This window comes from Planococcus citri, chromosome 2 (genome assembly GCF_950023065.1).
Source record: "Planococcus citri chromosome 2, ihPlaCitr1.1, whole genome shotgun sequence".
NCBI classification, from domain to species: Eukaryota; Metazoa; Arthropoda; class Insecta; order Hemiptera; family Pseudococcidae; genus Planococcus; species Planococcus citri.
Genome location: NC_088678.1, coordinates 56,106,862 through 56,132,632, shown reverse-complemented (window position 1 = coordinate 56,132,632; position 25,771 = coordinate 56,106,862). Strand labels below are relative to the sequence as shown.

At 37.7% G+C, this 25,771-nt stretch overlaps 2 protein-coding genes across 12 annotated transcripts in view; both read left to right on the top strand.

The window, feature by feature from the left end:
- LOC135836570 (protein lin-10-like) overlaps positions 1-25,771 on the top strand; it is a 149,511-nt gene that overhangs the window by 42,543 nt on the left and 81,197 nt on the right. For all 11 annotated transcript variants that reach the window (XR_010557057.1, XR_010557058.1, XR_010557056.1 and 8 more), the window contains one exon: positions 15,882-16,235. Coding sequence is in view for 7 of the 11 variants with exons in the window: in XM_065351483.1 (XP_065207555.1) it covers positions 15,958-16,235 (278 nt within the window). In the remaining 4 variants the exon portion in view is untranslated. The remainder of the gene's footprint in view (positions 1-15,881; positions 16,236-25,771) is intronic.
- LOC135834105 (uncharacterized) lies at positions 1,676-6,973 on the top strand. The gene is made up of 2 exons (XM_065347942.1): positions 1,676-2,465; positions 2,586-6,973. Exons 1-2 carry the CDS (start codon positions 1,676-1,678, stop codon positions 6,971-6,973), a joined length of 5,178 nt encoding a protein of 1,725 aa, XP_065204014.1.

Below are 25,771 nucleotides of genomic sequence, written 5' to 3'. Positions count from 1 at the left end.
TTAAAAACCGAATGGAGGCGTACGAATCAAGTTGAGTGGATAGAATTGTTACCACGTCTTTCCAAAGTCATTTATCAAATACTTTTTCTTGCCCCCTTCGCCCAAATTGGAAAAAAACTGATGCTTTCTCAAGTACCTACGATTAAAGTGTGAAATTCTACGAAGTATCGGTTGATAACTTTCGCACCCTCGTAAGTCGTTACGTATTGACTATGACACTCGGATAAATTTTGATTAGAATTTTTCTCGTAGAGAATTTCACGGATTTTTTTTTACTGAGCTGCGATGTTTTTCTCGTATCCTTGTACTAAATGCACGAGAGTAGTGGAAAACTATTGAAAAGGTCGCATTTACGCATCTCTCGAGGGAAGTGAGAGTGGTAGAAGAGTGCGATAGATTTTCTGTATACATGCTGAAGGGAATGGGAAAAGCAATAAAACCTTTTGTGGAAATTAATTCTTTTCCAAATCCGTACCTCGTCTGGGCTAATTTTTGTATATTTTTTATTCACGAAGGACGCAGCGGTATATATACGATAATGTGCGGGTAATTTTTTGGCGAGGTTTATCGATACTCAGACATATTATAGGATAGTATAGGAACTATACCTATATTGAATCTGAAATGCGTGTTTGTAGGGCCGCCGAGCCGAAACCGAAATCCATATTGCCCTTATCGTTTAATGGGTTCAATAAATAATGCGCCGTTCCGATGAGATTTCCGTTAAGTGTTACCAAATCATTCTACCGCGAGAATAGCCCGAGTTATGAATAAAACATAAAACGTGCCTAATTCTTATCACCGTATAAGACCTATGAATGTCGATTGGCTTGATGTAAATGGAAAGAGTTTCTTGACTGTCTTCGGTATATTTATTTATAATTTACTTACTTAACCTCTTCGGATACTTACTGAATAATAAAATTAATCGGAGAGCTGGAGTGATGGCGCCTTATACTATCTTCTGTGTGTTATTGTTTGTATTCAAATATCATGATGTGAGTTCTCTTTTATGAAGTTTTCTATGGTGACTGTAAACGAGTATTTTGCATCAAGTAAAAATAAGCAAAAGTTGCGTCGCGTTTTCGATCGCGTAATTACGGCGTATTTACGCCTCTGTTTGTGTACGTTTTCGGATATACGCGGCTATCGTTTGTTTAGACGTTTGTTGTTATTTTCCTCAACGAATTCGTAGCTTTTGAATTTATTATCCGTTTTTCTCTCGTTATGAAAACATTCTCCGTTATTATTACACGAAATTTAATCGAATAAAGGTTAAAAATGTACGTTGCTTTTATTCATCCTACATTATGGTGACCCTAGGACGTGATTGAAATTCAGCAATATCTCAAGTGAGATAATCGTTCCGTTTTCAATGCTTTGGTAATATCCAATCTTGGGTAAGCTTTTTTAATTCGTTTCGAATTCGTAATTCGCTACTTCCGTAATATCCATGTTGGATAATCATCAGGTCGCTTCGCAATCGTAATCGTTTCAACGTTCGTCGTACGTTGGAATTCGAAAATCGCATCCGTTCGTAATATCCACTCCGTGGGTACTCCAGAAAATCGCATCCGTTCGTAATATCCACTCCGTGGGTACTCCAGTATATCGCATCCGATCGCTAATATCCACAATCCGTGGGTACACTTCAGTAACGCTATTTTCCAACATCATGGCGAATAGACGCACCATCGAGCAGCTCCGTAAACTACGCGACAACGTTATTATCGTATTCGACAACACCCGTACCTGGGCAGACAATCCGCAAACGAGTAAATCTGCTCCCGAGCTCCGACGACGTATCCGACACCTGGAAGAACAATTTGGTTTGTTTGCTTCTTATAATAACGATATTCTTACCACCGAAGGTAACGACACAGAGTCAGATTGCGCAGTTACAGCTGTAACTGCCGAATCCAAGTACTTCGAAATCGTATCAAAGTTAGAAACGCTTCTCGAGCAGGCTACACCCGAACCGAGCAACGAAGGCTCCGAATACCGTAGTTGCTCCGCAGCCGATAATTCAGTTCGGTTACCCAAGTTGAATCTGCCCAAGTTCTCGAACAAGTCCGAGGATTGGGCCAGTTTCTTTCAATGGTTCCAGAGTGGCGTCCGTAGCCCTCGTTTAGACGACCTGCACCGTCACGAGCATCTGCTGTCCTGTCTAACTGGCGAGTCAGCTGACCTCGTTCAGAACATCCACGTCGAAGCTGGTAGTTATGCGGTCGTAATCGAGATCCTGAAACGTCGGTACGAGAATAAGCGCTTGAATCTTCGCCTTCACCTCCAGAAACTTTTCGAACTGGGTGAGGTGAAAGAAAACGATCCTGAATCGCTCCGTAAACTTGCCAATACTGCGTTAATCAGTATACGAGCCGTCGAAAACATGGGCTTCAAACGTGATGCCCTGTCTAACGAACTTATCGTCCAGCTCATCGTTACAAAACTCGATTCGCGCAGCCGTGAGCTCTGAGAGACGTCCCTCAACAACGAGCAAGCTGTCGATAACGCCGAACCAGACGTAGACGCGTACAGTGAGCTGATCAAGTTCCTAGAAAACCGGATTCGAGTCGTTTCTTCAGTATTCGTAACCGCATCGAAGCAGAATGCTGCAGCCAATACTAGACAACCTCCTCAACGCACACGTGGCGCCTCCACTGCATTAGTTACGCAAGCCGCATCGTTGAACTCGTCGTCGGCGCAATCTACGGTTGGCAGCGGTGATTCAGTCGTCAGAATGTGTCCGTGTTGTAACCAGGTTCATCCACTCTACCAGTGCGACGCCTTCAAACGTCTACCGATTCAAGAACGCTACCAGCGCGTTCGCGACTCGAAGCTATGCGTTAATTGCTTCCGTGGTGGTCATTGGGCGAAGGTGTGTCGCTCGATCAAATGCAAGCAGTGCGGCAAAGCGCATCACACGTTGTTACATCCGCTCGAGTCCAATAATGCGCATCAACCGCCTCCGTCTTCGGCGGCGGCACCTACGCCACCTTCCGGTACTCCTAGCACTACAAATCAGACATCCGAGCCTCCGAAACCGACTCAGTTAGTGTCCACAAATGCGACATTTCTATCCGCAGTGACGCAGCGACAGCTCCGCGAAGTATTATTGAGTACCGCAGGTGTCCGCCTCGCCTCTGCGACCCATCATATCAACGCAACTGCTTTGCTTGATGGCGCTTCGCACGTTACGTTACTCACAAAAGATATCGCGCAGAAATTGAACTTGAAGCTCAATAAATCGTCAGTAGTGATCAGTGGCGTTGGTGGAGCGCGGTCTTCAGCCAACTCAACCACCACTATCAAGCTTACATCGCGCAACGGTGAATTCTCCGTTAATCTACACGCAATAGTGGTAGATTCGATCACCGATCCGTTACCATCAGTATCGTTTACGCCTCCGCCAGAATGGGACTTTGCCCAACGCTACCATCTCGCTGATCCGCGATATCACGAGTCAAAGGTCATTGACCTACTCATTGGAGTTGATCATTTGTACCAAATCCTCCAACCGTCAATGATTACTCAGCCGAATCGACCAACGCTCATCTCGTCTCAGCTTAGATGGCTCCTCGCTGGTCCATACTCAATGTCATCGATCGAACCGAGTGTGCGCTGCCTGCATGTGAAGTTGACGCAACCAGAAGTGGACTCAATCACAGAGTTCTTAAGCCTCAACGAGCCACCGCGCGTCAAAGACAGCAGGTCAGTTGACGAACTCGAGTGTGAACGAATATTCATTGAGACACACAAGCGTGATCCAGTCTCAGGCCGTTTTATCGTAAAGCTACCACGACGATCCGACAAAATTCTTGGTGAATCGCACCAGCTAGCTATCAACCTTCTGAAACGCACTTGCGTTTCAGCAGAGTATCGTGAATTCTTACGCGAATACGAAGCGCTTGGTCATTTGACGCGCTGCGCACCTCCAATACCAAACCAGATTACCTACTACATCCCACATCACGCTGTTTACCACAATGGGAAGATTCGAGTTGTATTCGATGCTTCAATGAAGACGACAAATGGCGTCTCATTGAATGACATACTGTTAGTGGGCCCAACGTTGCAGGCGCCACTATTCATCATCTTTCTCCGCTTCCGAATGTTCTTATACGCATTCACCGCTGATATAATCAAAATGTACCGCCAGATGTGGGTACCAGACGAAGACCGCGACCTTCAGCGCATCGTTATCTACGAAAATGGCGAGATAATCGACTGCCAACTGAACAACATTACCTATGGAACGAGCTCCGCGCCGCATTCCGCAATTCGAACGATTTTTCAACTTGCTGATGATGGCGAGTCAAAATTTCCAGCGGCGGCGGCAGTTCTGCGTAAAAATACATACGTCGACGATACACTGAGTGGTGCTGACTCGTTGGAAGCTGTAAAAAAGCTCATTGACGAGTTAGTCGCTTTATTACGTACTGCTGGCATGGAGCTAGGCAAATGGCGCTTCTCCGGTGAGCTGGCAGACCACGCACCTCTCTGTGGCTCGTCAGTAGGCCGCACTCTTGGAGTCGAATGGGACTCAGCCGGTGACTTCTTCAGTTTTCCATCTCTGGCCAACGTCACAGTTCCAGAGAACACCGTAACGAAACGTATCGCACTCTCGAAAGTATCCAGCATCTTTGATCCGTTGGGATTTCTCGCACCTCTCGCAATCACCGGCAAGCTTCTCATCCAAGAGTTGTGGACAGATAATCTGGACTGGGACGAAAACGTCTCCGCCGATTTCCAGCAGCGTTTCGATCGTTTCCTTAACGATATCACCGCATCCGCCAGCCTACAGTTTCCTCGCTATGTAGGAAACGCCGAATCCGTTCATCTTGAGCTGCATGGGTTTTCAGACGCTAGTAAGGAAGCATATGCTGCCTGTATCTACGCTCGCATTCTCAAGGAGAATGCGCCACCAGTTGTGCGGCTAATTGCGTCAAAAACGCGCGTCGCTCCTCAACGCCAACCACGTACGATTCCGGAGTTGGAGCTCTGCGCTGCTGCACTCCTGACCGAACTTTTCGAACCAGTTATTACAACCCTAGGTTGTAACCGAGATCGCTGTTATGCCTACACCGATTCGACAATCGTGTTGGCATACCTAGCCAAAGAACCAGGTCATTGGACCCAATTCGTCGCAAACCGAGTGAAGAACATCGTTCGCACATTTCCAGCTGAAAAATGGCGACATGTTGCAGGCGAACTCAACCCAGCAGACTTGGCTACACGCCAAAAATCATTTAGCGAACTTGAACCTCGTTTTGATCTCTGGCTCCATGGTCCAGAGTTCCTTCACGAGTTGAAGATATCACCTAATCATCTCTCACGCGAATTTGGAGAAGAGATTTTCCAGGCGACTCTCGTATATGTTCATGTGAACACAGTGCTGGATGAAATACCTCCCCAATACGCAGATTTCGCCAGATACGTCATTAACCAGTACTCGGACCTCAGTAAAGTCCTGAGTATCATCACCGCTTGGCTCCGCATCAAGGACTTCTTCCTCTCACGAGTCAGAAAAACGCCGCCTCTGAGCGGAAGTTTCTCTGCTGCTGAACATCGACGCGCCGAACTTGAATTGGCCCTGAAAGCTCAGCACGAGACCTACCCAAAGGAATTTGACAAGCTGAACGCCAAGCGACCGCTTCCAAGTCGCAGTCGACTCACATCACTGTCTCCCTTTCTCGAGAAGGGACTTATACGCGTTGGTGGCCGCATCGAACGTGCGGACCTACCATACCATCAACGTCATCCAGTAATCATTCCGGCAAACCATCGATTCACGCATTTGCTGATTCGAGATTGCCATCGCCGATTTGCACATGCCGGACCCCAGTTCATCACCGCTTATCTACGCCGCAGATACTGGCTCATCGGTAACCTGAATGCTCAAATTCAGCAGGTTATACGTACCTGCGCCAAATGCGCACGATTTCGTCGAAACGCTCACCGAAATCCGCCGATGGCCGATTTGCCAGCTGACAGAGTTCACCCATCACCGCCATTTTCCATCGTTGGTGTCGACTACGCCGGCCCATTTAATCGCAAATCAGAGATTCGCTCACGAAGCACTATCAAACTGAAGTCATACGTCGCCGTATTCGTATGCTTTAGCACTCGAGCTGTTCACCTTGAGGTGGTCCTGGACCTCACAACAGCGGCGTCTCTCGCCGCATTGAAACGTTTTGCAGCACGCCGTGGCTGCCCTCTAACCATCTACTCGGATAACGGCACCAATTTCACCGGCGCCGCCAACGAATTGAATGACAAGTTCAACGAACTTGCCAAATCCACCGAGATACAAAAATTCTCATCACCAGCTCCGATCGAATGGCGCTTCAACCCCCCTGCTGCGCCGCACATGGGTGGATTATGGGAAGCTGCCGTACGCATTATGAAGAATCACCTGTACAAAACGATCGGTGACACAGCACTCACCACCGACGAATTTGGTACTCTTCTGTGCCACATCGAATCGATTATGAATTCGCGCCCGATTGTACCGCTGCGCGATCCAGCCTCCAGCTTCGATGCCCTGACACCTGGGCATTTTCTAATCGGACGTCCGCTTGTAGCTGTCTCAGATGACACATCCAACAGCGACGTCTCCCACTACCGAACGCGCTGGGACCTTGTAACCCAACTGCGCAACGCTATTTGGCGACGTTGGAAGCCAGAAGTCCTAACCTCCCTGCAGAAACGGGTCAAATGGACTGCTTCAACTCGTCAGTTCGAGATTAACGACATTGTAATCCTCAGCAAAGAGGAGACCGCACCTTTGCAGTGGCCATTAGGCCGAATCATTCGTACGTATCCAGATAGTCAAGGTACAGTGCGCTCCGTCGACGTCATTTGCCGTAACGGCACTGTTTTGAAGCGCCCTGTCCATAATCTGATACCGCTCATCGACGTAGATGAAGTTTCGACGCCGGATGGTACCAGCGCCGACGGCGGCGGGATGTAAACGAGTATTTTGCATCAAGTAAAAATAAGCAAAAGTTGCGTCGCGTTTTCGATCGCGTAGTTACGGCGTATTTACGCCTCTGTTTGTGTACGTTTTCGGATATACGCGGCTATCGTTTGTTTAGACGTTTGTTGTTATTTTCCTCAACGAATTCGTAGCTTTTGAATTTATTATCCGTTTTTCTCTCGTTATGAAAACATTCTCCGTTATTATTACGCGAAATTTAATCGAATAAAGGTTAAAAATGTACGTTGCTTTTATTCATCCTACAGTGACAGTGTTGTATGTACTCATCGATGTATCTACTAAAAATTCAATTTTTTTCATTGACTCATTCCCAGCTGAACCGAAATTTGCCAAATTTTCCACCACATTCTTATATTTTTGAGGTGGAATAAACGATGTCAATGCGGATAAATTTTGAAATTTGAAGAAAGGTGGTTGAAAAGAGAGAGGTGGAATGCTCAAGAAGAGGTGCATCCAAATTTAAGAATTTTTCAGCTGTTTTAGATGAGCTTTTGTTGAATTTTAATTTGTCTAATCTGATCAAAAGTCTGATTAGATTAGATCTGGTCAGATCACATGGGATCCAGGGATTGTCTGAATCTGATCAAACCTGGTCAGATCCAATCATTTTCCGCTGGGATGAAGTCTGCATTCTTTTTGTCAAAAAATTCAAGTACATATGAGTACCTTAGAGTCAAACCCAGAATTCTCCAAATTTTTCAAAAATGAGCTTATGATCGTTTTGGGTACAGTTAGTAGGTACGCATCGATTGCCATTCTCCATTTTTACCTACCTGACACAATGACACAGTCAGCGAGGTCCAAAGTACCGGGTCCGAGTCCAATTCTGAAAAATGTCCAAAATTTTCAAAAATGAGATTATGGTCGTTTTGAGTATAGTTAGTAGGTACGCATCAATTGTCATTCTACATTTTACCCCATCCGATACCATGATGGTTTGGGGGTCCAAAATATCGGGTTCGAGTCAAACTTTGAAAAAAATACTTCAAAAATTATTATTTTTTCATTCCAGTTGACTGTAAACAACCTTGAGATACTTTCAACAGACTCAAATCTAGAATTATTCCTCATTTTATCATGTATTTTTGACATTTTTTTGATTTTTTTACGGACTTGGAGTCATAACCAGAATTCTCCAAAATGGTATCGTGAATTACTGCTATGGAAAGACTTGAAATTTTTTTTTTTTTGACAATTCGATTGTTACCCGAAGCACTATGTATAGGCGGAGCAACTTTTTTCAAATAGGTAAAATCTTCAAATTATTTCGAAAAGTTTTGTTTTTATTTAATAATCGTACGATGCTGAAAACATTCTGTTTTGACGCATTATTAAAGTAAAATATTTGAAATTTCATTCTTTTTTGCTACTTTTCGTCACATGAAATTTTTTAAACATGAAAGAAATATCTACCTTTTACACGGAGGAATTTCTAAATGAAGCAGAAAAAAGTCCACGTTCAAATTACATTTTCATTGAAGATCTGTGTAAAAGAAACACTCCTTTGAAAGATCATTTCGTGTACTTTACTTAGCTATACCAGTACCCACCACCTAATACTACCTGGGGATAGTAATGGTAAATTATTGCTTTGGCAAGAGTTCAGAATTTCGGCACGAGTTTTATAAATCAATTTGGGACACTAGACAGGTGAACTTTTCACCGCAAAAACATCAAGTAGGTACAGCGAAATTTCTCACGAGACAATTTTTTTGTTCGCTATTAATGAAAAAACGAAAAATATCCGAGACCAAGACGTGAAATTTAACGTATCGACCGAAGACGAGCGTTGAAATTTAGACCATGTAATAACCTCCCCCCCTCCCCTCCTCTGCTGTCCTCATTGTATGAAACTTCATTGTGTTAAAAATTTAATCAATTTAAAACGCAGCCAAAAAATATGATAAAATATTGAATAATTCATCGTCACAAGTTGAAGAGAGAGAGAGAGAGAGAAAAAAAACAAAGATACTTTTCATTGGCGTGCTTTAAAAACCCTCATGTAAGGGAAGTTTATAAAGCAGCGAGTATTTTTAAAATTTTAATGCTTTTTGCCAGCGAGAAGAAAATACGTGAGAAACACGTCAAAACCAATGACACGTCCACGATGTTCCGGATGAGATGGGAATAATGGTCTCGAGTTATTCTTCCTTTTTATATATTTTTACACATCGAAAAGAAGAAAAGCTATACGATAGCGTTTACACGACGCAGAGTGCGTAAAAACGCCAAAATACGTTTTATTTAATTTTCTCGCGCGACAAAATCGTGTACTTGTACTTGTACGCCTATACGGTGGGTGAAATGAAATAAACCAGATGAAAATAGGCTACGCGGATTTCGAATTAATTTAATCTGATTCCGTTTCTCGATCATTTCAACGCGAATAATTTTCTTCTCTTACGTAAGAGTGAAAAAAAAACCTCGTAAAACATAAGGCTTTGCTTTGAGAGATGAGACACGTTTCGTGCGATAGCTTTTACCTGATGTACGATTCTGGGGAAAATGTCGTCTTTAGCGCACGATTTAAAAGCCTTACATTTTCTTTTATTTTACCAGCTATCGAATGGAATAAGTTTTCGGTGTATTTGAGTTTGGTTTTCGCGAAATGGGGATGAATTTCTCCATTTGAATCGTTTAGATCTTATTTGCGATGATTTGTCGCGTCTTTTCAGCAAAGAAAATAAAACTCACCAATTATCGTTAAGTTTAAATAAATTTACATTTTGAAAAACGTATGCATCCTATTTACACAAGATTTGATGACAGAGGTAGGAGAACGACTTTGAACATCTCGATGCTAATAAATTCTCAACGCGAGAAATGTTTACCCAAAAATAATGTATATTATTTACTGTACTACTTTTCACATATAATCAATTCTTCATTATTCCCTCCAAAAATAAAATATCATTTTTTCAAGGACCAAGGTCTATTTCCACAGATTTTGAGGCATTATCTGAAAATGGAATTTCCGAAATTTCGCTAAAAGCTTCAGACTGACTTGAGACCACCTCCAGTCGACTCAGCATATCGAAAGTGTAAAATATAAACTGAATTTCAGCTTTTTTCATCAAACGGTTCGTGTAAGGTGATTTTTTTTTCAATTTGTTGTTTAAATCGTCGAATAAATCTGGAAGTTGAAAAATATTTCTTGAGCCTCTATTGATCTGTGAGGTTGAAAGTGTAATAGGTATAATTAGCAAATTTCAGCTACATGTATTTAACTTAATTGGGTGAAATTTTGTGGAAATTGTAACTTCCGAAAATTTTCTAATCTCTCCCAATTGCCCAAAACCACTTTGAATATTGTTTTTTTTGGAAGGAAAAGGCGGTTATAGATAAAAATGCCGATCATATTTCAGCTTTTTAGCTCGATTCGATAAAATTTAGGTTTTGCTGTTTTAATCCAAATTTGATTTTTTACCGTCTTCAAAAGCTGGAAAAATCACCGTCGACACCGGAAATTTTTTGCATGTAACTAACTAGGGAATCTCTTGAGGTTTCCGCATCCAATTTTAATGGGACCGAGATTTTTAAAAGAAAGCTTAATCTGAAACCTCCATAGTCAAAATTTCAGGTGTCCGAATTGATGTTTTCAATTTTTGGCGAATTTTTGAAAACTCAAAATTGACTACATATTTTCAGCGATAATGCTTTTAAAAAATGTGTATTTATTCAATAAAAATTATGGAAATTAATCTTGATACCAATATCAACTCTTTTGGACCGAACTTCACCATTTTCGGTCATACCTGGAGTCTTCAATGCAATTTTCGGTTTCTTCAGAATTTTACAATATTTCTCCAAAACACATGGAAAATAATTTGTGCAAATAAAAACCGAGTTGTGGCTTATTCTCAACCTGTTTGAAGTGTCTTTTCTCATCTGAGCAGATTTTCAGCCGGACACCTCGAGGGTGTTTCTATTGACCATCATTCTCCAGTTATCATTAAAAATATGCTGGTCAGAGAAACACACTTGAGGAGTCCATCTGAAGATTGGGCCAAATGCAGATAATCTTGTACATATAATAAGTCGATAATAATCCATAACTTGATTTTTAGCTGTCCAAATTTAATTTCTATACCCTGTGGAGAAATTTTAAAATTCTGAAAAAATCGAAAATCGCGTTGGAGACTTTAGAATGGCTCGAATGAGTGAAATTCGAATATTGGGGGTCGGTTTCAGACGAGGCAATGCCATTCGTGGAAATTTCAAAAATTTTCCTACTACAGAAAATTTCTGATTTTTTGAATTTTTTCCTTCCATGATGTTGAAATTATAAATACATATTTCCAAAATTAATCAACGCTTCATTTTTGCAGGGCATGTACATATCTAATCTAGGTAACTTCTTTTTACAGCAGAAATATCACAATGTTTGTCGAGTTATTTTGTTAAACAAGGTATATGATACGAATACAAAAGTAATATCATATTACTTATGTTAGATACATTTAACGTCATACAATGTACACGTGTATCTGTTGTATACATTTATTGCTTGTGTGTGGTATGCTAAGAAGACCTATCCACTTCCGTATATTTACCTATTTCATGCATACAATGATAGATGACACGACGAAACGATTTGAATTCACGTTGAGTTAGTAAAAGGCATAGCCTTATACAGAGCAACGCAGCGGAAAATTCCAGAAAAGAAGAAGGCTCTACAAAAAAGGGTAAAAAAGGAGAACAAGTCAATCATTTTTATTTTCCAAAGGGTTCTCTAATTACTATTTTGAAAAGCAACGAAATGTATTGAAAAAGCATAGAGAACGCAGCCAAAGGAAACGTTATAAATTTTCTTATTCGAGCTTCCTTTTTACGTTAGGTTTTCTTTTCCTTCTTTTTTTTTTAACTAGTAATTTTCACGCTTTGGAAATTTTTTTAAAAAGATGAACATCAATACAGCAACGCGAATAGTAGGTAGATGTTTTTTTTTCTTGTTCCGAGAGCCGACTCTCTAGAGAAACAAAGAATTATGAAATTGATGGTTTAAAAGATTTTTATTCTCGATTTTTATAAGTGGTTTGCGGCGTTGAAAATTGAATTAATTTTGATCGCGCGCGCGATGTAAAGAAAAAATGGAAAACGTTCCGATGAGGGCGGTAGTGAAGTATACGTTTCATCGTTGATGTATTATACATAGCGCGCTCGTTTATTAGAAACCCAGAAAGTATAAAAGCTGCGAGAAAAAAAAAACGCGAAATAAACTTGCGAATTAAAGGTGATTTATTTGACGACCGGGAAATCGAACTTACTGGCGGGAAAATCGTGGTTAAATACTTCCTATAACGAGTGTAGTTTAAATAGCGCGTATTTTTACACTTGTTTCCCGACGAGCGACCAATCCTTTTGTGAATTGTATACGTCGAGTTTTTCTTTACACCCCTTTTGTGTAGATACGAGATACGAGTTTACCAGGTAGCTAAACCTATACACATGCGGAAGTACTGCCGCTCTAATGTGCGTATTCTAATTGACGATGTGGTCACCATCCGCGACCGATTTTATTACCAGCGGATTTTCATTTCGGTTTTGGGCATTATCATTTTTTCTCTCAAATGAACGAGACCGACCAGTCGAATGGAATTTGATCGAAATGAAGCGTATTTTTAAAAGTTTTCAATTGGAATTCGAAACGGATGCGGTTTTGATGAATCGATTAAAGGCTACTTTAAACGAAGGTCTGGCCTTTTTATTATGCACGCTGTTGGGTACCTTCATTTTGGACCAAAGTTTCCATTATGGGGAAGTTTCTGCGGTACGATTCTGATTAAACTTGGTCGCTGTATAAGGCTGGTACACTGGTACAGGTAGAATAATTGTCCTGTAAAGTATGTTGGATGGGAATCGGTGACGATTCTGGGCGAAACACTGCAAGTTATATCTATTTAGGAATTTTTCTTAAAAAGTACCCATAAAAATTCGATAAAATCGAGGTACATAGATGAAATTGAATCGGTGGGAACAGAAAGGGGCTAAGTCCATTTTCGCACTTTTCAGGAATAACAAAAAACTGATTTATTTGAAAATTAAAAATTTTTGGTAAACATGCTTTAGGTCATTAAAAGAGGACCCCAAGGCACAATTTTTAGCATTGTTTAGAAAAAAAAATATTCACGTGCGCCGGCGCTGTTGCTGCCTAAACAAATGGGACTTAGACCCTTTCTGCACCCTATCGACAAAATTTCTGTTGAAATTGCTCGGGCACGAATGGGGCTTGATTCTACATCTAAGTACATCATTTAGACTGCAATCTCGTTTGAATTGGCCAAAAAACCCTTGAGGTATAAGACTTTTTGCCGAAGTTGTTAATTTTTTCATAATTTTTCAGTTCAGAGATTAACTTGAATTTCGAAAAATGGTCCTCTCAAAAATGTTAGATATTTTTCAAGGAATTTAAAACATTTTACAAAAAAGTCATAAATGCGGATCCGCCCTTTTTCTGCGCCCAAATACCATTTTCCCGGCAGTTTTGCGGAAATCTGACATCACCAGTCGATCCACCGTACTTTGAAACCCCTATATCCGAAAAATGTGACTTGGTCCCTTTCTGTTCCCACTGATTCAATTGAGTTTATACCTCATTTTTTATCTGCCTTATCGATTAGTGATAGTTTTGAGTATTCTTTAAGCCTCTAGCTGATTTTTAGACCGTTTAATTTTGGAAAAAATTTTATACATTTTTTTTTCCAAATTGGAAAATAATCACATTGATGAAAATGAGTATGAAAAATCGAAGATTTATGATTTCGTTGAAATTGCGATATGTAGTCTATTTCGGCTGGAAGTAACCAAAAGTGCCATTGAAAAAGACTACAAATGCGCATTGCACTTGAGAGATTCATTCGAAAAAGTTCCAAAAAATCTACACGAATGACCCTGGGTAATATCTAGAGTTTGAAAAAATATGGTTGAAAACTGCCGAAGGAAAAAATTTTCAACAGAAATATTAATTTCGCCTTGTTTGGAGGGGTTAGGGCTGAACAGAGTGATCTGAAAATTTTGTCACAGGAGTTTTGGACCCCAAAGACCAACTTCCGCTGGTCAATTTCAAAATCCCAGTAGGAAGCTAAGCTTTTGAAATTTGTACACCTACATTCACCAGCAATTTTGAAAAGAAATTGAGTACATACCTAAAATTTGTTCAAGTAGGTGCACAATTTGTATTTATATTCTTTTTCAATTTTTTCGCTTGATCCGAAAAATTATCTGATGATTAGGATACCGCTTGTGTTATATGGGGGCAGAGGAAGGGGAGGCAAAAAAATATTCGTCCGGAGCGGAAAATACCTAAGCAGGGCCATGGGTGTGAAAAGATTCCTTTGTAAATAGGGTAGATCTTTTGTGAAAAATTTTGGATTACAGGGAGAAAAAGGGATAAATATTCAAAATTGAGACAAATCATCGCAAAAAGAGTAAAATTGAAGTAATTTGACCCTCTCTGATTCCATATATAGTGGCAGAAAATTTTAACCAAAAAGGATCGTATTCACTGTCGAAACGCACTTTTTTCACTATGAGGAAAGCACCATCCTAACAAATTGCTTAAAATTGACACGAAGTTGGGAAATACATTGATAACAGTCTCTTTCAGCTTATTGCTAGCCGAGTTTGGGTCATTTATCAATTTCAAAATGAACTTTGAAGGTAAAAAAATTCAACAATAATTTCAAATGTGTACGAGTATTCGCCAGATTTTTTTCTAAAAATTGCTAAATACCTCTGCCTTTTGCTAAAATTGTCAACATTTTACGTTTTTGCCAAAAATTGCCGAAAAGTTCTGCATTTTGCTGAAATTTTCCGTCCCACCCTTTGTTGAAAATTGCCAAAAATTTCCAGTTTTCTGATTGAAATAGTCAGAAAATTTCGCTTTTTTCGAGAAAAGTTGCGAAATAATCCAAATTTTTAAAACGAAAATTGCATAGAAGAATCTTTTTTTTACCAATATATAACTTTCAAAAAAAATCTGATTTTTGCTTAAATTGTCAGTCTTGATCGAGTTTTTTTTGTTGATTTTTTTCTGCATTAAAATGTTGTTCTCACATTTTGTAATTTTTTTGGTTCCTCAAATTTGGCTAAGTAAAATTTACGAAATTTCAAAAGAAAAATCACTCAACGTATCCTCTCTCCCTTTAAAATTTTTTAAAGCTGTTTTTTTGTTGTAACTCGTTTTGAGTAAAGTCAACATCTCTAAACAATTTATATCCAAATTTTATGGCAGTTTTTCTGGTTTTTCCGAATTAAATTGGCATGGAGCTTGCTTTACAAGAATTTCTGAAAAATCGGTTTTTTTTACTTTTTACAAGTTTGAAATATTATTTCTCAATTCAATGATAGGTACCAGAAATGTCTATGAATAATTTGTCGGACAATATTCAGTTGTTTTTATTACTCAGATGCATGATATTTTCATTTTCATGTGTAATTCAAAATTCTCTCACCAATATTTTCAACAAAAAAAAAATATGTTTTATATTGCACATGCTGTTGAAAAGATTGAATACGATTAATTATTTTGCAAAAATACGTCGAATTGTCTTTTTTTAAAAATAAACATTTTGGATTTCATTTTTTAGTCGAGTGATTACTGAGTCTATTGTGTAAAGAAACAATAGTGAATATTTTTGCCCGATTGCGAGGGCAATAAATGAAAGTTTTTTGATTTCACCACTGAATAGAAAGGGACAGAAGAGTGAATGTACAGTATGGTCGTTTATACTTATTGACGAATAGTGTATGTACGAGTAAATAATTCTCATATACTGTACCTCTACCTAGAATTGGAAACTTTGCACGAATATTTATCACATGTTGAGCTTTCAAATTTCATTCTGCTTTATTAAAAGTCTGCATGTTTTTGATTTTGCAGGACCAGACGCCGTCGCGCAATCCATATATCCTAATGAAGGGGCGATTCGTCGTCCTTTTCACATCATTCAGCAGCGATGAGCAGCTTGGTTAGCCTTCACTTGGATAACGTGGAATATAACGCGGATCGGATCGCGCGACTTTTCCCAAAGTGTAAGCCGAAGAACAACGCTAATTTGTCGAATAATACGACGCTGAACGGCGATACCGAATCTTCGAACGCTAATCAGATTACATCGATCGATATCAATCGTAATCCGGTGCCTGTCGGTGACAAGCTTGATGATGACTGTACACAACTGATGGACAACGCTGGTAACGCCATAACGCACGATAGACGCTCCATTACCGATAAGTAAGTCCACTTGGAAAATAATTACCAATACCCTACTTGCTTCCTTGTACTTACTTGCCAATTTATATGGTTGGTTTGAGGACGAGATGTCGACGAATTATCGTACACGATCGCGATCTCCTCGCGAAAAAATAAACTTTCGACTTGCGGTTCCGTATCAAAAAGGAGGAAAAATAAATAAAAAATGAAGCGAGCGAACACGCTTGATCGATATAATAATAATCTGTATATACAGGTATACTCTGTACGTACTATACAGCGTTATTATGTACTCGTATTTTGAACTTTTAAACATATACTACGTAACGTTATTCTACACAAAGGGTGTACCATAAAAATTCGCATAACTTTCAACAACTTCCACTAAACTATACTTTAACAACTTAAATGTAGCAGAAGTTTAACGCGATATTTCAAATAAATTTAAATATTAAAAATGATTACTAAAAATTCATTCCTAAGGCGATACGATCTCTTGAGTGTAAGCAAATTAATGGTCCCGGATTTGCTCTTTTGTAAACAACGCGAATCGAGCTTGTTATTCGACGATGAAAAAAAAAAGTGAACAAAAAACGCCAGTTTGTGATGCTAATTCAAAGGCTCGCAATTCTCAAATTGATGGAAGCGTTTGCCGAAAATATTTTCATTACTGGGTTTTCCATTATTTATTTTCAACGTGGAAAAAAGGTAGTATAATGTAAGAAAATCAAATACGTCGAGAAAACGTTATAATTTTATATTTTTTTCATCTTTGTATGAGAGAAAATTACGGTGTGTTTTTGGTTGCGCCCTGTATTCGGTGTGTTCAATTAGTTCTTATGAGGGGTTTTTACTGCTGAGTGGTTATAGGGTGATGAAGATTGTTCAATACTTGCTTGATTTTTTATTCGGAAAATTATAGACCGTCTTACAGCAAGGCGTTCCAAAAATTACGAAACTTGTTTGTTTTTTTTTTCTTGAGGAACCCAAATAAAGATTAGAATTTCAATTAGGTATGTGAACAAGAATACTGTTTATGAGCCTGGATCGAAGAGAGAAAAATCGATCAGGGAGTACCCAAAACCAAAAATACACCATCAAGGCAAACTTTCGATGACTGAATTTCATTTTCAGATTTTTTCGACCCTATTGATTATAATTAATCTGCGATGGTTTCGAAAAATTGTGCCCAAATTGATGGCAGGCGTTTACTAGAACAGTTGATTCCAGTTCATTCTGAATTCAATTTGAGCACTTTCAGTGGTCTTATTTTATTTTTTTTAATTTAAAATTTTTTAATTCGCTGGAGGTTCCAGAATGATTTGAAACCACTAGATTCAGGAGATTGAAAATAAGGTACACATCAAATTTTAGCTTTCCTGCTCAGTTTGATTAGATTTGATTTTTTTCCATGAAACATTTGTCTATTGATTTTTGAAAATTCACCAAAAATTTAAGCATAAAAATTCATTCTCAAAAATTTGGTATTCGCAGATGCTCTTTCAATTTATTTCCTCGGTATCAAAATTTTCGTCTGTGGGATATTTTCCTCGCAAAAGTGCGAATTCCAAACTGTGCAGCTTTTGACAAAATCAAGACACGAGTACCAAAAAACAAAAAAAAAAATCACAAGAAGTGAAATTTTTAGAATCCCTGGAAAATAGTCCACAATTTTTGCTATAAAAATTTCAAGAGGGTCGATGAGGATTAATTTATCACACTGCAGTACGTATTACATATTGATTCCTTGTACATCAAGTAATTAATGTAATACGTCTTCTCTGGTCCTGTCTCTTAAGTTACTGTAAATTGATGATGCTGCGGTGGAAAGTGGAAACCTCGTGTGGAGTGTTTTATTTATGTGAAAGTTTTAACTTCAACACGTCGCTCGTAGCTCCTTGGGGGAAAGTTTCACAGATTCACTCGGACTAATATATCTTTGTTCTTCTGTTGTGGAATATCTTGACTGTGTTCTTACCTCAGATATCGAGGGTTGCAGCTTATGAACTGAAATATTTTCAGAAGTATGATGTATTTTTTGAGTCATGAGGGGGGGGGGGTCATTGCGAAATTTGCGTGACGCCACCTTAAAAAAAAATTGCCCCATTTCCAATATTTAAGAGTAAGACAATTTTAAAATATTAGGTCAGACCTTTGAGAACTTGGAAAAAATTCCAATCAATCTTGAAGTTATGGTCGACTTTTAAAAACTTTGAAAAAAATGAACAATTCTAGAAATGGACTTGTTCAAGTATCAAATCTGACTTCGAAGAACTTGGGGAAAAACAGCGAATAGCTCAACTTACAACAAACTACGAGTATCAAAAATGACTTTTATGATACTTTGTCAGATTTTTCTCGAAATTATAAACTTTCAGTTGACTTCAGCAAAAAACATATTCATGATTTGAAATTTTCCTTGAAGAATAAATTTTACGCCCATTCTTCTGGGAATTTGGGCTAAAATGATAGTGGATGAGACGAATCTGAATTTACAAGGTATTCTTTTTTTGTTTGGTGAGGAGGGGAAGGGGGATTGAAGAGATGAAGAGAAATAGGTAACGTGTAAAATGATTTGGAAAAAATGTTTTGAATATCATTCTTTCCTCTCTTCTTTCCTCTATTCTTTGGATATTTTGTTAAAAATTGAGGAAATTCCAAAAAGAAAAAAGAATTAGGTCCAAACAGATACATTTAAAAGGTTTCATTTTTTTACTCAAAGGGAGTGTGAGATTTTTGCTTCGTTCTTTTTGGCGCTATTTCACCCTTTTGTATTCCTCATCCCCTCCCCTCCCCTCCCTTCATGAACCAAAATAATGAACAATAATCGTCCTACAGTAGATAGACATCTAATGTTTCATGGTAAAAAATATTGAAATTTTTTCAAAGCAGCGATTTGCATTCATCGAGACTTTCTACAAAATAAAACCAAGTAGATAAAAATCAAGATACCAGGTGCCAAATTGTGCTCCATGCTGTAGAATGCAAGATTAAAAGAAATTTCACCCTAGTTGGAGAGAAAAACCAATTATTTTCAATTATTTCATTTTAAAAAAACTTTCGCTTCAAATCTAGTTTTTTTTTTCATTCATTAATTCCATGTCGTTGATGTTTTCGGAATCTCATTATCGTCTAGAAAGAAAGTCAATTTTTGAGCGTGAAATTTGAATGCTCGTTATCGTTTCTTCGACGTGAACATACTTAGTTGGAAAATATTTCGAATATAATTATTTCAATCTGCGGTGTTAGTTGATTCTAGATGTCATCACGGTTGATGTAATTTGTAATGCAAATGGATACTTATTTTTTGGCGTATTGTCTGTCAAGCAAAGTGAAAATAGCTGAATTGGTAGGGTGAAATTGACGCCTTTTGATGGACAAAATTTGATTTTAGTTCTTTGAGATTTTTTTAAAAAAAACTAATAAATTTTCTTAATGATTTATATCGATATGGTTTTTCAGTTTTTGTGATAGTTGAATTTTTTATTGGTATTTTTTAAAAGTTTATTTCTTAAAATTTTGATTTTTTGGAAATTGAATGATTATAATTATTATTTTCCTATTATCGATTCAATTCTGAAGAACAATAATTATTTTATGTTTGGCCATTTTGTCAATTAGCAATGCTTGCGAAAGTGACTAAAATTTTTAGAGGTAAATTTTAAATTATTTTTCGAAACGTATTTTTTTTAATTTGAATTTCCAACAAATTTCTCCTTCAAAAACCGAGCTAAAACACGAGAATCTTTGCTTGCTACCGTATTTACATAGGTTTAGGATATTACCTGTCTCAACGTCACTTTACGTCGACGTTTGAATCTCCTCGATAACGATTGTTTATTCAATACGTGGCATAAATTTGCAAAACGGATGAATTTTTTTGGTATTTTTGTATTTTTGTTTTTTTTCTTTATACAAATGCAGTGTTTTTGTTCATGAATCGAGCCGCGAAAATGACGTCATAGTTAATAGCTGACGTCATAACCTACATTTTGTTGCGTACCAACGACCGAACATTTTAGTTTCCGAATATAGATTGCTTTTGCAAAAGAACGAAGGTTGCCTTAAATCGTGCGTGTGTGTGGGTTTTTTCTGGCGCTGTGGCGTGTTTTAAAAATCGATAAAAATTTTTATTCGCGTAAAATATATTACCGTAAACTGGGGTAACATTGAAGGATTTTTCAGTATTTTTTATGTTTAGAGGTATAAATGGCGGAGGTAGGGGAAATGTGTGTGGTGCTTTTGATAAAGCTATGTCAGCACTATGTTTTGGCGGTTACAGAAGTTGCCTACCTTTTTCCTGTCAAGCGCAAGAGCCAAAAGAAGTGCCCTTCAAAGTTACCCAGCGTTTGGGGTAACTTTGAAGACCCCTTGAAATGTGCTTCAATCAAGGTCAAAAATTATCAAAAACATGAGTATTCACTTTTTGGTCACTTTATACGCGTCAAGCACTTACAAAATGATCCATATTCACAATTGAATTTATGAAAGAGTGCTCCAAAATGATAATTTGGAATTTTTCTAGTTTTCAGGCGTTTTTCATGCATTTTGGCCAATTTGACCAAATTTTATGATTTTTTAATGATTTCAGAGCTGTTTTTCAAGTTTTCACATCGTTTTTAACAAGTTTACAAGCATTTTCATGCATTTTTGTCCAATTTTACCAAAATTTCATGATTTTTTTATAGACTTCAAAGTTACCCCAGTTTGAATATTATTTTTTTACTCCTCAGGGAACAACTTTGGCACATGAACAAATGCGCTAATTTATAGTCGGGAGATGTACCAAGACATCTATAATGTCACTTGACTCGTTCTTTGAAAATTCAAAATTCCAGACACCAAGCTTTTCATGTTAATTAAAATTGATAAAAACAGCACTTTTTTTCGCTTGCTTTTTCACTGGTGTTGGAACCACTAGTTGAAAATGATAACATAGGAAAAATAATCGCCAAAGTGTACTCTATCCATTCCCGGTGTCAGAATTGTTCCATACTTCATAGTTCCACCGCCATGGAGCATGATATGATGAAAAACCGCACCCTTCAATGTTACCCCGCGATTTCAATGTTACCCCAGTTTACGGTATGTATATTTTGGGTATTTTTCGAGATTTGATGAAACAATGTCGTTTGCGGTTATGTCGGAGAAAATATTTATTTACTTCACACCGCTTGAATGTAAATGCACGTTTATCGAAATGTTTACCGTTATAAATTGTTTAAGATGGTAGCTCGTTTGGCGAATTTGAAACATATACCTTTTGGTTGAAAGGTTTCACGTTGAGAGGATTTTTTTTTATTGGCCGTGTTTCTCGTCGACGAGAGGTTTTCGCTTTAGCGAAGCAGAATCTCGCTATAGATATAGTATACGATGTATGAAAAATTTTTATCTCTTTTGTAGACCGAAGCCCCGAGAAGCAGTGTGGCGCCGGATGCGGGGGTTTCGATGTTGAAAATTGGCCGGGTCATGTCGAAAGAATTGGATAGGACGTTTTAGTAAAACGCGAAGGATTTAGGTCGAATGAAACTCGACAACGATGCTGGCGCACCGGCTCGAGTTGAAGTTTATAAATTAAAGGAAAAAAATTAGGCTGCGTTTTTTTTTTTGGTACGATTTTCAAGCGAAAAAAAAACAGGCGTCTTCGTTTTAAATAAGTGCCATAGTGTAAAGTTTTAAAAGCCGGGATAACTTGATTGAATAGAGTCGCTCGTAGAATGGGTAACGAGTGCGAAAATTTGTTTTGATTTTTGCAGTCGTGGAAAGCTTTTAAAGTTGCGCGTTGTATGCGAGAATACTCGTAGTTGGACTATGTTGAAGTGTATCAGCTGTATTTTTAGAGAGAAGAAGCAGGGTTTTGGGTATGGTTTCGAAAGTTCGATCATACTTGATGTTGGGAAAATAGTTTGGGGTGATTTGCTTGGTGATGTGGCTATTCGAACAACGCACGTGTAAATTGGTTTATTAACCTTGAGATTCGAAGGGACAAGTTGTGGTGAATCACAGCATCAGATGACATCACTCGTCAATTTGCATGGTCTTTGAATTATTTTAATTTGGATGAAATTTGATTAAGCGGTTTAATAGAAAATAAAAAGTATACGTAATTAGTTATTCACATATTTTGCCCAAATTTTAAATTGAATGAGCCATGTAATGTGCCTCTGCCTGCTTGGAATTATTTCTCATGCTCATATCTTATTCATTTTCTACAAAATATAATCTGGCAAGGGAACCTCTTGAGGTGTCATCATCCGATTTGAACGGGATCGCGATTTTCGGAAAGAACATGGTCTAAAACCCCAAAAACCAAATTTTCAGCTAGCTGCTCAACTTCATTTTTCGATTTTTGGCGAATGTTTGAAAATTCAAAATTGACTGTTTTTAATGATTGATGCTTTTTTTAAAAAAGTGCGTACATGATCAATTAAAATTACAAAAATAAGCACTAAAACTGATATTAATTCCCCAATTTCAAATTTCACTATTTCCAGTAATTCTGAAGCCTCCTACGCAATTTTTCAATTTTTCCAGAATTTTGAATATGCTCCAGAAGGTGTGAACATTGATGTTGGGCAGCTATAAATCCAATCGTGGCTCCAGAATAACTGGAAATTGTGACATTTGGATTTGGGGAATTGATATCAATTTTAGGACTTATTTTGATCATTTTTATTGATCATTTACGTACTTTTTTTAAAGAAGCATAAATCACTAAAAACAGTGAATTTTGAATTTCTAAACGTTCACCAAAAATCGGAAAATGAAGTTGGGCAGCTGAAAATTTGGTTTTGGGGTTTTAGATTATGCTCTTTTCAAAAATCGTGGTCCCGTTCAAATCGGATGAATGGCACCTCAAGAGATTTCCTTGTGAGTTCTATAAAATTAATCATCTTGATAAAAGCGAAAGTTTACAATCAAAATTTCAGCTGCCCAAAATTGATTTTTCGATTTTTGACGATTTTTTTGAAAATCCAAAATTGATTATTTTTGGAGATTTATGCTTTTTTCTGAAAGAAAGTTATTTATTCAATAAAAATAACTAAAATCAGTCTTGAAATTTTGAAAATTATTATTTTTTTTCAAAGAACAGAATTATTTGAAAAATATTACACACTTTATAAAAAGGTATAGGGTTCTCAGATACGTAGTACTGAAATTTAAAATCAAATTTATTTCTGTGTTTTTTTAACCTATCGAAAAAAATGCAATGAGAGGGAGACGATTTTACGTTAGGATCATGTTTCAAAAATTATAAAAATTCAAAATAATGCTGCTTTGCTTATAGGTTTTTTTGAAACTCTTGTTTAAAAAGCATATTTAAAAAAAAATTTCGTAATGTAGAGGAGACAAAAACAAAGCAAAAAAATGTCTACCATTTTCGCAAAATTACCAATCCCTTTTTTTTGGCTTGTGAAAAAATTCCTCAAAAATATACTAGTAGGTAGATGAATGTAAGTAAATAGCTACTGATATTTAAAAATTAATTTTACACAAAAAAAAAATCCGAATACTTCCGTGCAATATTAATTTTGCTCCGAAGGTAAAAACACACGATCGGTATTCGAGCCAGGTAAACATTAGATAGAATTTTACACTCGTTCTAGTACCTCGCTCGAGTATAAGAAAATTTTTGGCCAACATTACGTTTTCGCATTTATGTGTAGTTTAGGGCTCAACTTGGCGCTTGTAGGAGGCGTTGTAGGAAAAGACAAACTAAGATGTATTAAGCTCTAGAGACGACGAAGACGATGAGCGGCAAAAATGAGCTGCGAAATTTACAATTATTCTGTATCATTTGAAATTCTATAAGTTCGAGCGCGCTTATATTTACATTGTTTTTGATATATACCTAGACCTACTACGGTTTGCGTTTTATACACGACGACGTGCCAAGCCATACTCGTAGGTACCCTTATATACCTACCTACGTACTACGTGAGTGAGAAAGAAGGGATGATGGCGTGTGCGAAGAAGCTCTCGTCATCAATTAAATCGAGAATGTAGAAATTTATTCGCTTTACCGTACTTGATATGGAGTGTTTACGCAAAGCACACGAGAGTATCGCCGCTTCTCGACGTTTACAAACCGAAAAATAATAAAATCGCAATTAAACGAGTACGAGGTGGTAATTTATTAGAAGGGTGAAAAATGCGCATCGTCGAAAAGATAAAGTTTAAATCGACGACACGTTCGCGAAAAGAGGAAAACTCATTTGAAAGTGGCGCAAAAACTCTTCCTCGTCGGTATTGCGAGCCCAGGTAAATGGTACTTGTGCCTGGATGCGGAAGTTTTAATGAAAATCGCCGAGTATTTATTTTATCGGAGTCTTGATGGATGGATTGTGCGCTAGGTGAGAGGTGGGTCTTCGCAGAGTGGAAGGCTTCCTTGGGACGAAATTTATTCTAATGTTGCATGACTACTGATTTTTTGGGGAGAAAGAAGGAGGGGGTTGGAAATAGGAGATTGAGAGAGCTAAAAGCAATACATTTTTCTATTAAGAAAAAAGTACGTGTTTTAAAAAAAAATTTGACACAAAAACAATTTTTCAACAATTTTGCTTAATTATTTATTGTAAGAGAGCCTTTTAAAACGACACTCTCCGATTTAGAGGAAACCAAGTTCGATCGAAAAATCATATCCCAAAGCCCCCGTATAGCCTTAATTTTAAATCCTAACATTCATTTTTGGATTTTTAAAAAATTTTTGAAAAATTTAAAAATGCTGTGTTAAAGACGAATTTCATAATTTTTTTTAGCCAAGTGAAGCAATGTGAATAATTTTTTACCGACTTTGCCGTGAAACGGAAAAGTGAGGTATTGTATTTGTCATGATGGTTCAAGAATTGGGTGGGGGTGGATTTTCTTGACGTTTCGGAGTGTGCTGATCACGATAAGACGTATGGCGCAAAACGAGATAAGTTTATATATATATGTATGTATGTATGTATGTATGTATGTATATATCAATTTATGTATAAATTTGTGTCACGCTGAACTCAAAAGCTCCAAACTTTAAGTCAAAACTGATGATGGCAAAATATTGCTTTGATACTGAACTAGAGAAATTTTTAATTTGGTCGAAATCGATTCAGCCGTTTACGAGATATGAACGTTTAAGTGTGTTTCAACGTTATGGATAAGCAGAAATTTGTGTAAACCCTAATATCTCGCAAACGGCTCACCCCCAACAAACAGATGGGGTGGTTAGGGTGTGTAAGTTGCAGATTGGTGCGCCGGAGGTCGGGTGTTCGAATCCCGCGCAAGTCAAGAGGAGAAAATTTTTTGTTGATTTTTTTGTTGATTTTATCCGTTCAAAATTTTTTGCCATAAAAAATCAAAATTTTTCAAAAATTTTTAGTATAATTTTTGTTTTAACAAAAAACATCAAGTTTTTGGTAAATAGCCAGTAACTTTTGATAATTTTTAGTAAATAAAATGATTAGTTATTTTTGGTGAATTACTCGTAATTAAAGTTGGTCGAAAATTTTGGTAAGTAAATTGCTTGGGTAATTTTTGTTTTGGTAAATTAATGGCGTAATTTTTGATAAATTGGT

What these genes read in the sequence shown, in the direction of transcription:
- LOC135834105 (XM_065347942.1), top strand. Translation starts at nt 1,676, where the DNA reads ATGGCGAATAGACGCACCATCGAGCAGCTCCGTAAACTACGCGACAAC. An exon ending in AAAACTCGATTCGCGCAGCC is followed by an intron (nt 2,466 to 2,585) that starts GTGAGCTCTGAG and finishes TCGTTTCTTCAG; the next exon opens with TATTCGTAACCGCATCGAAG.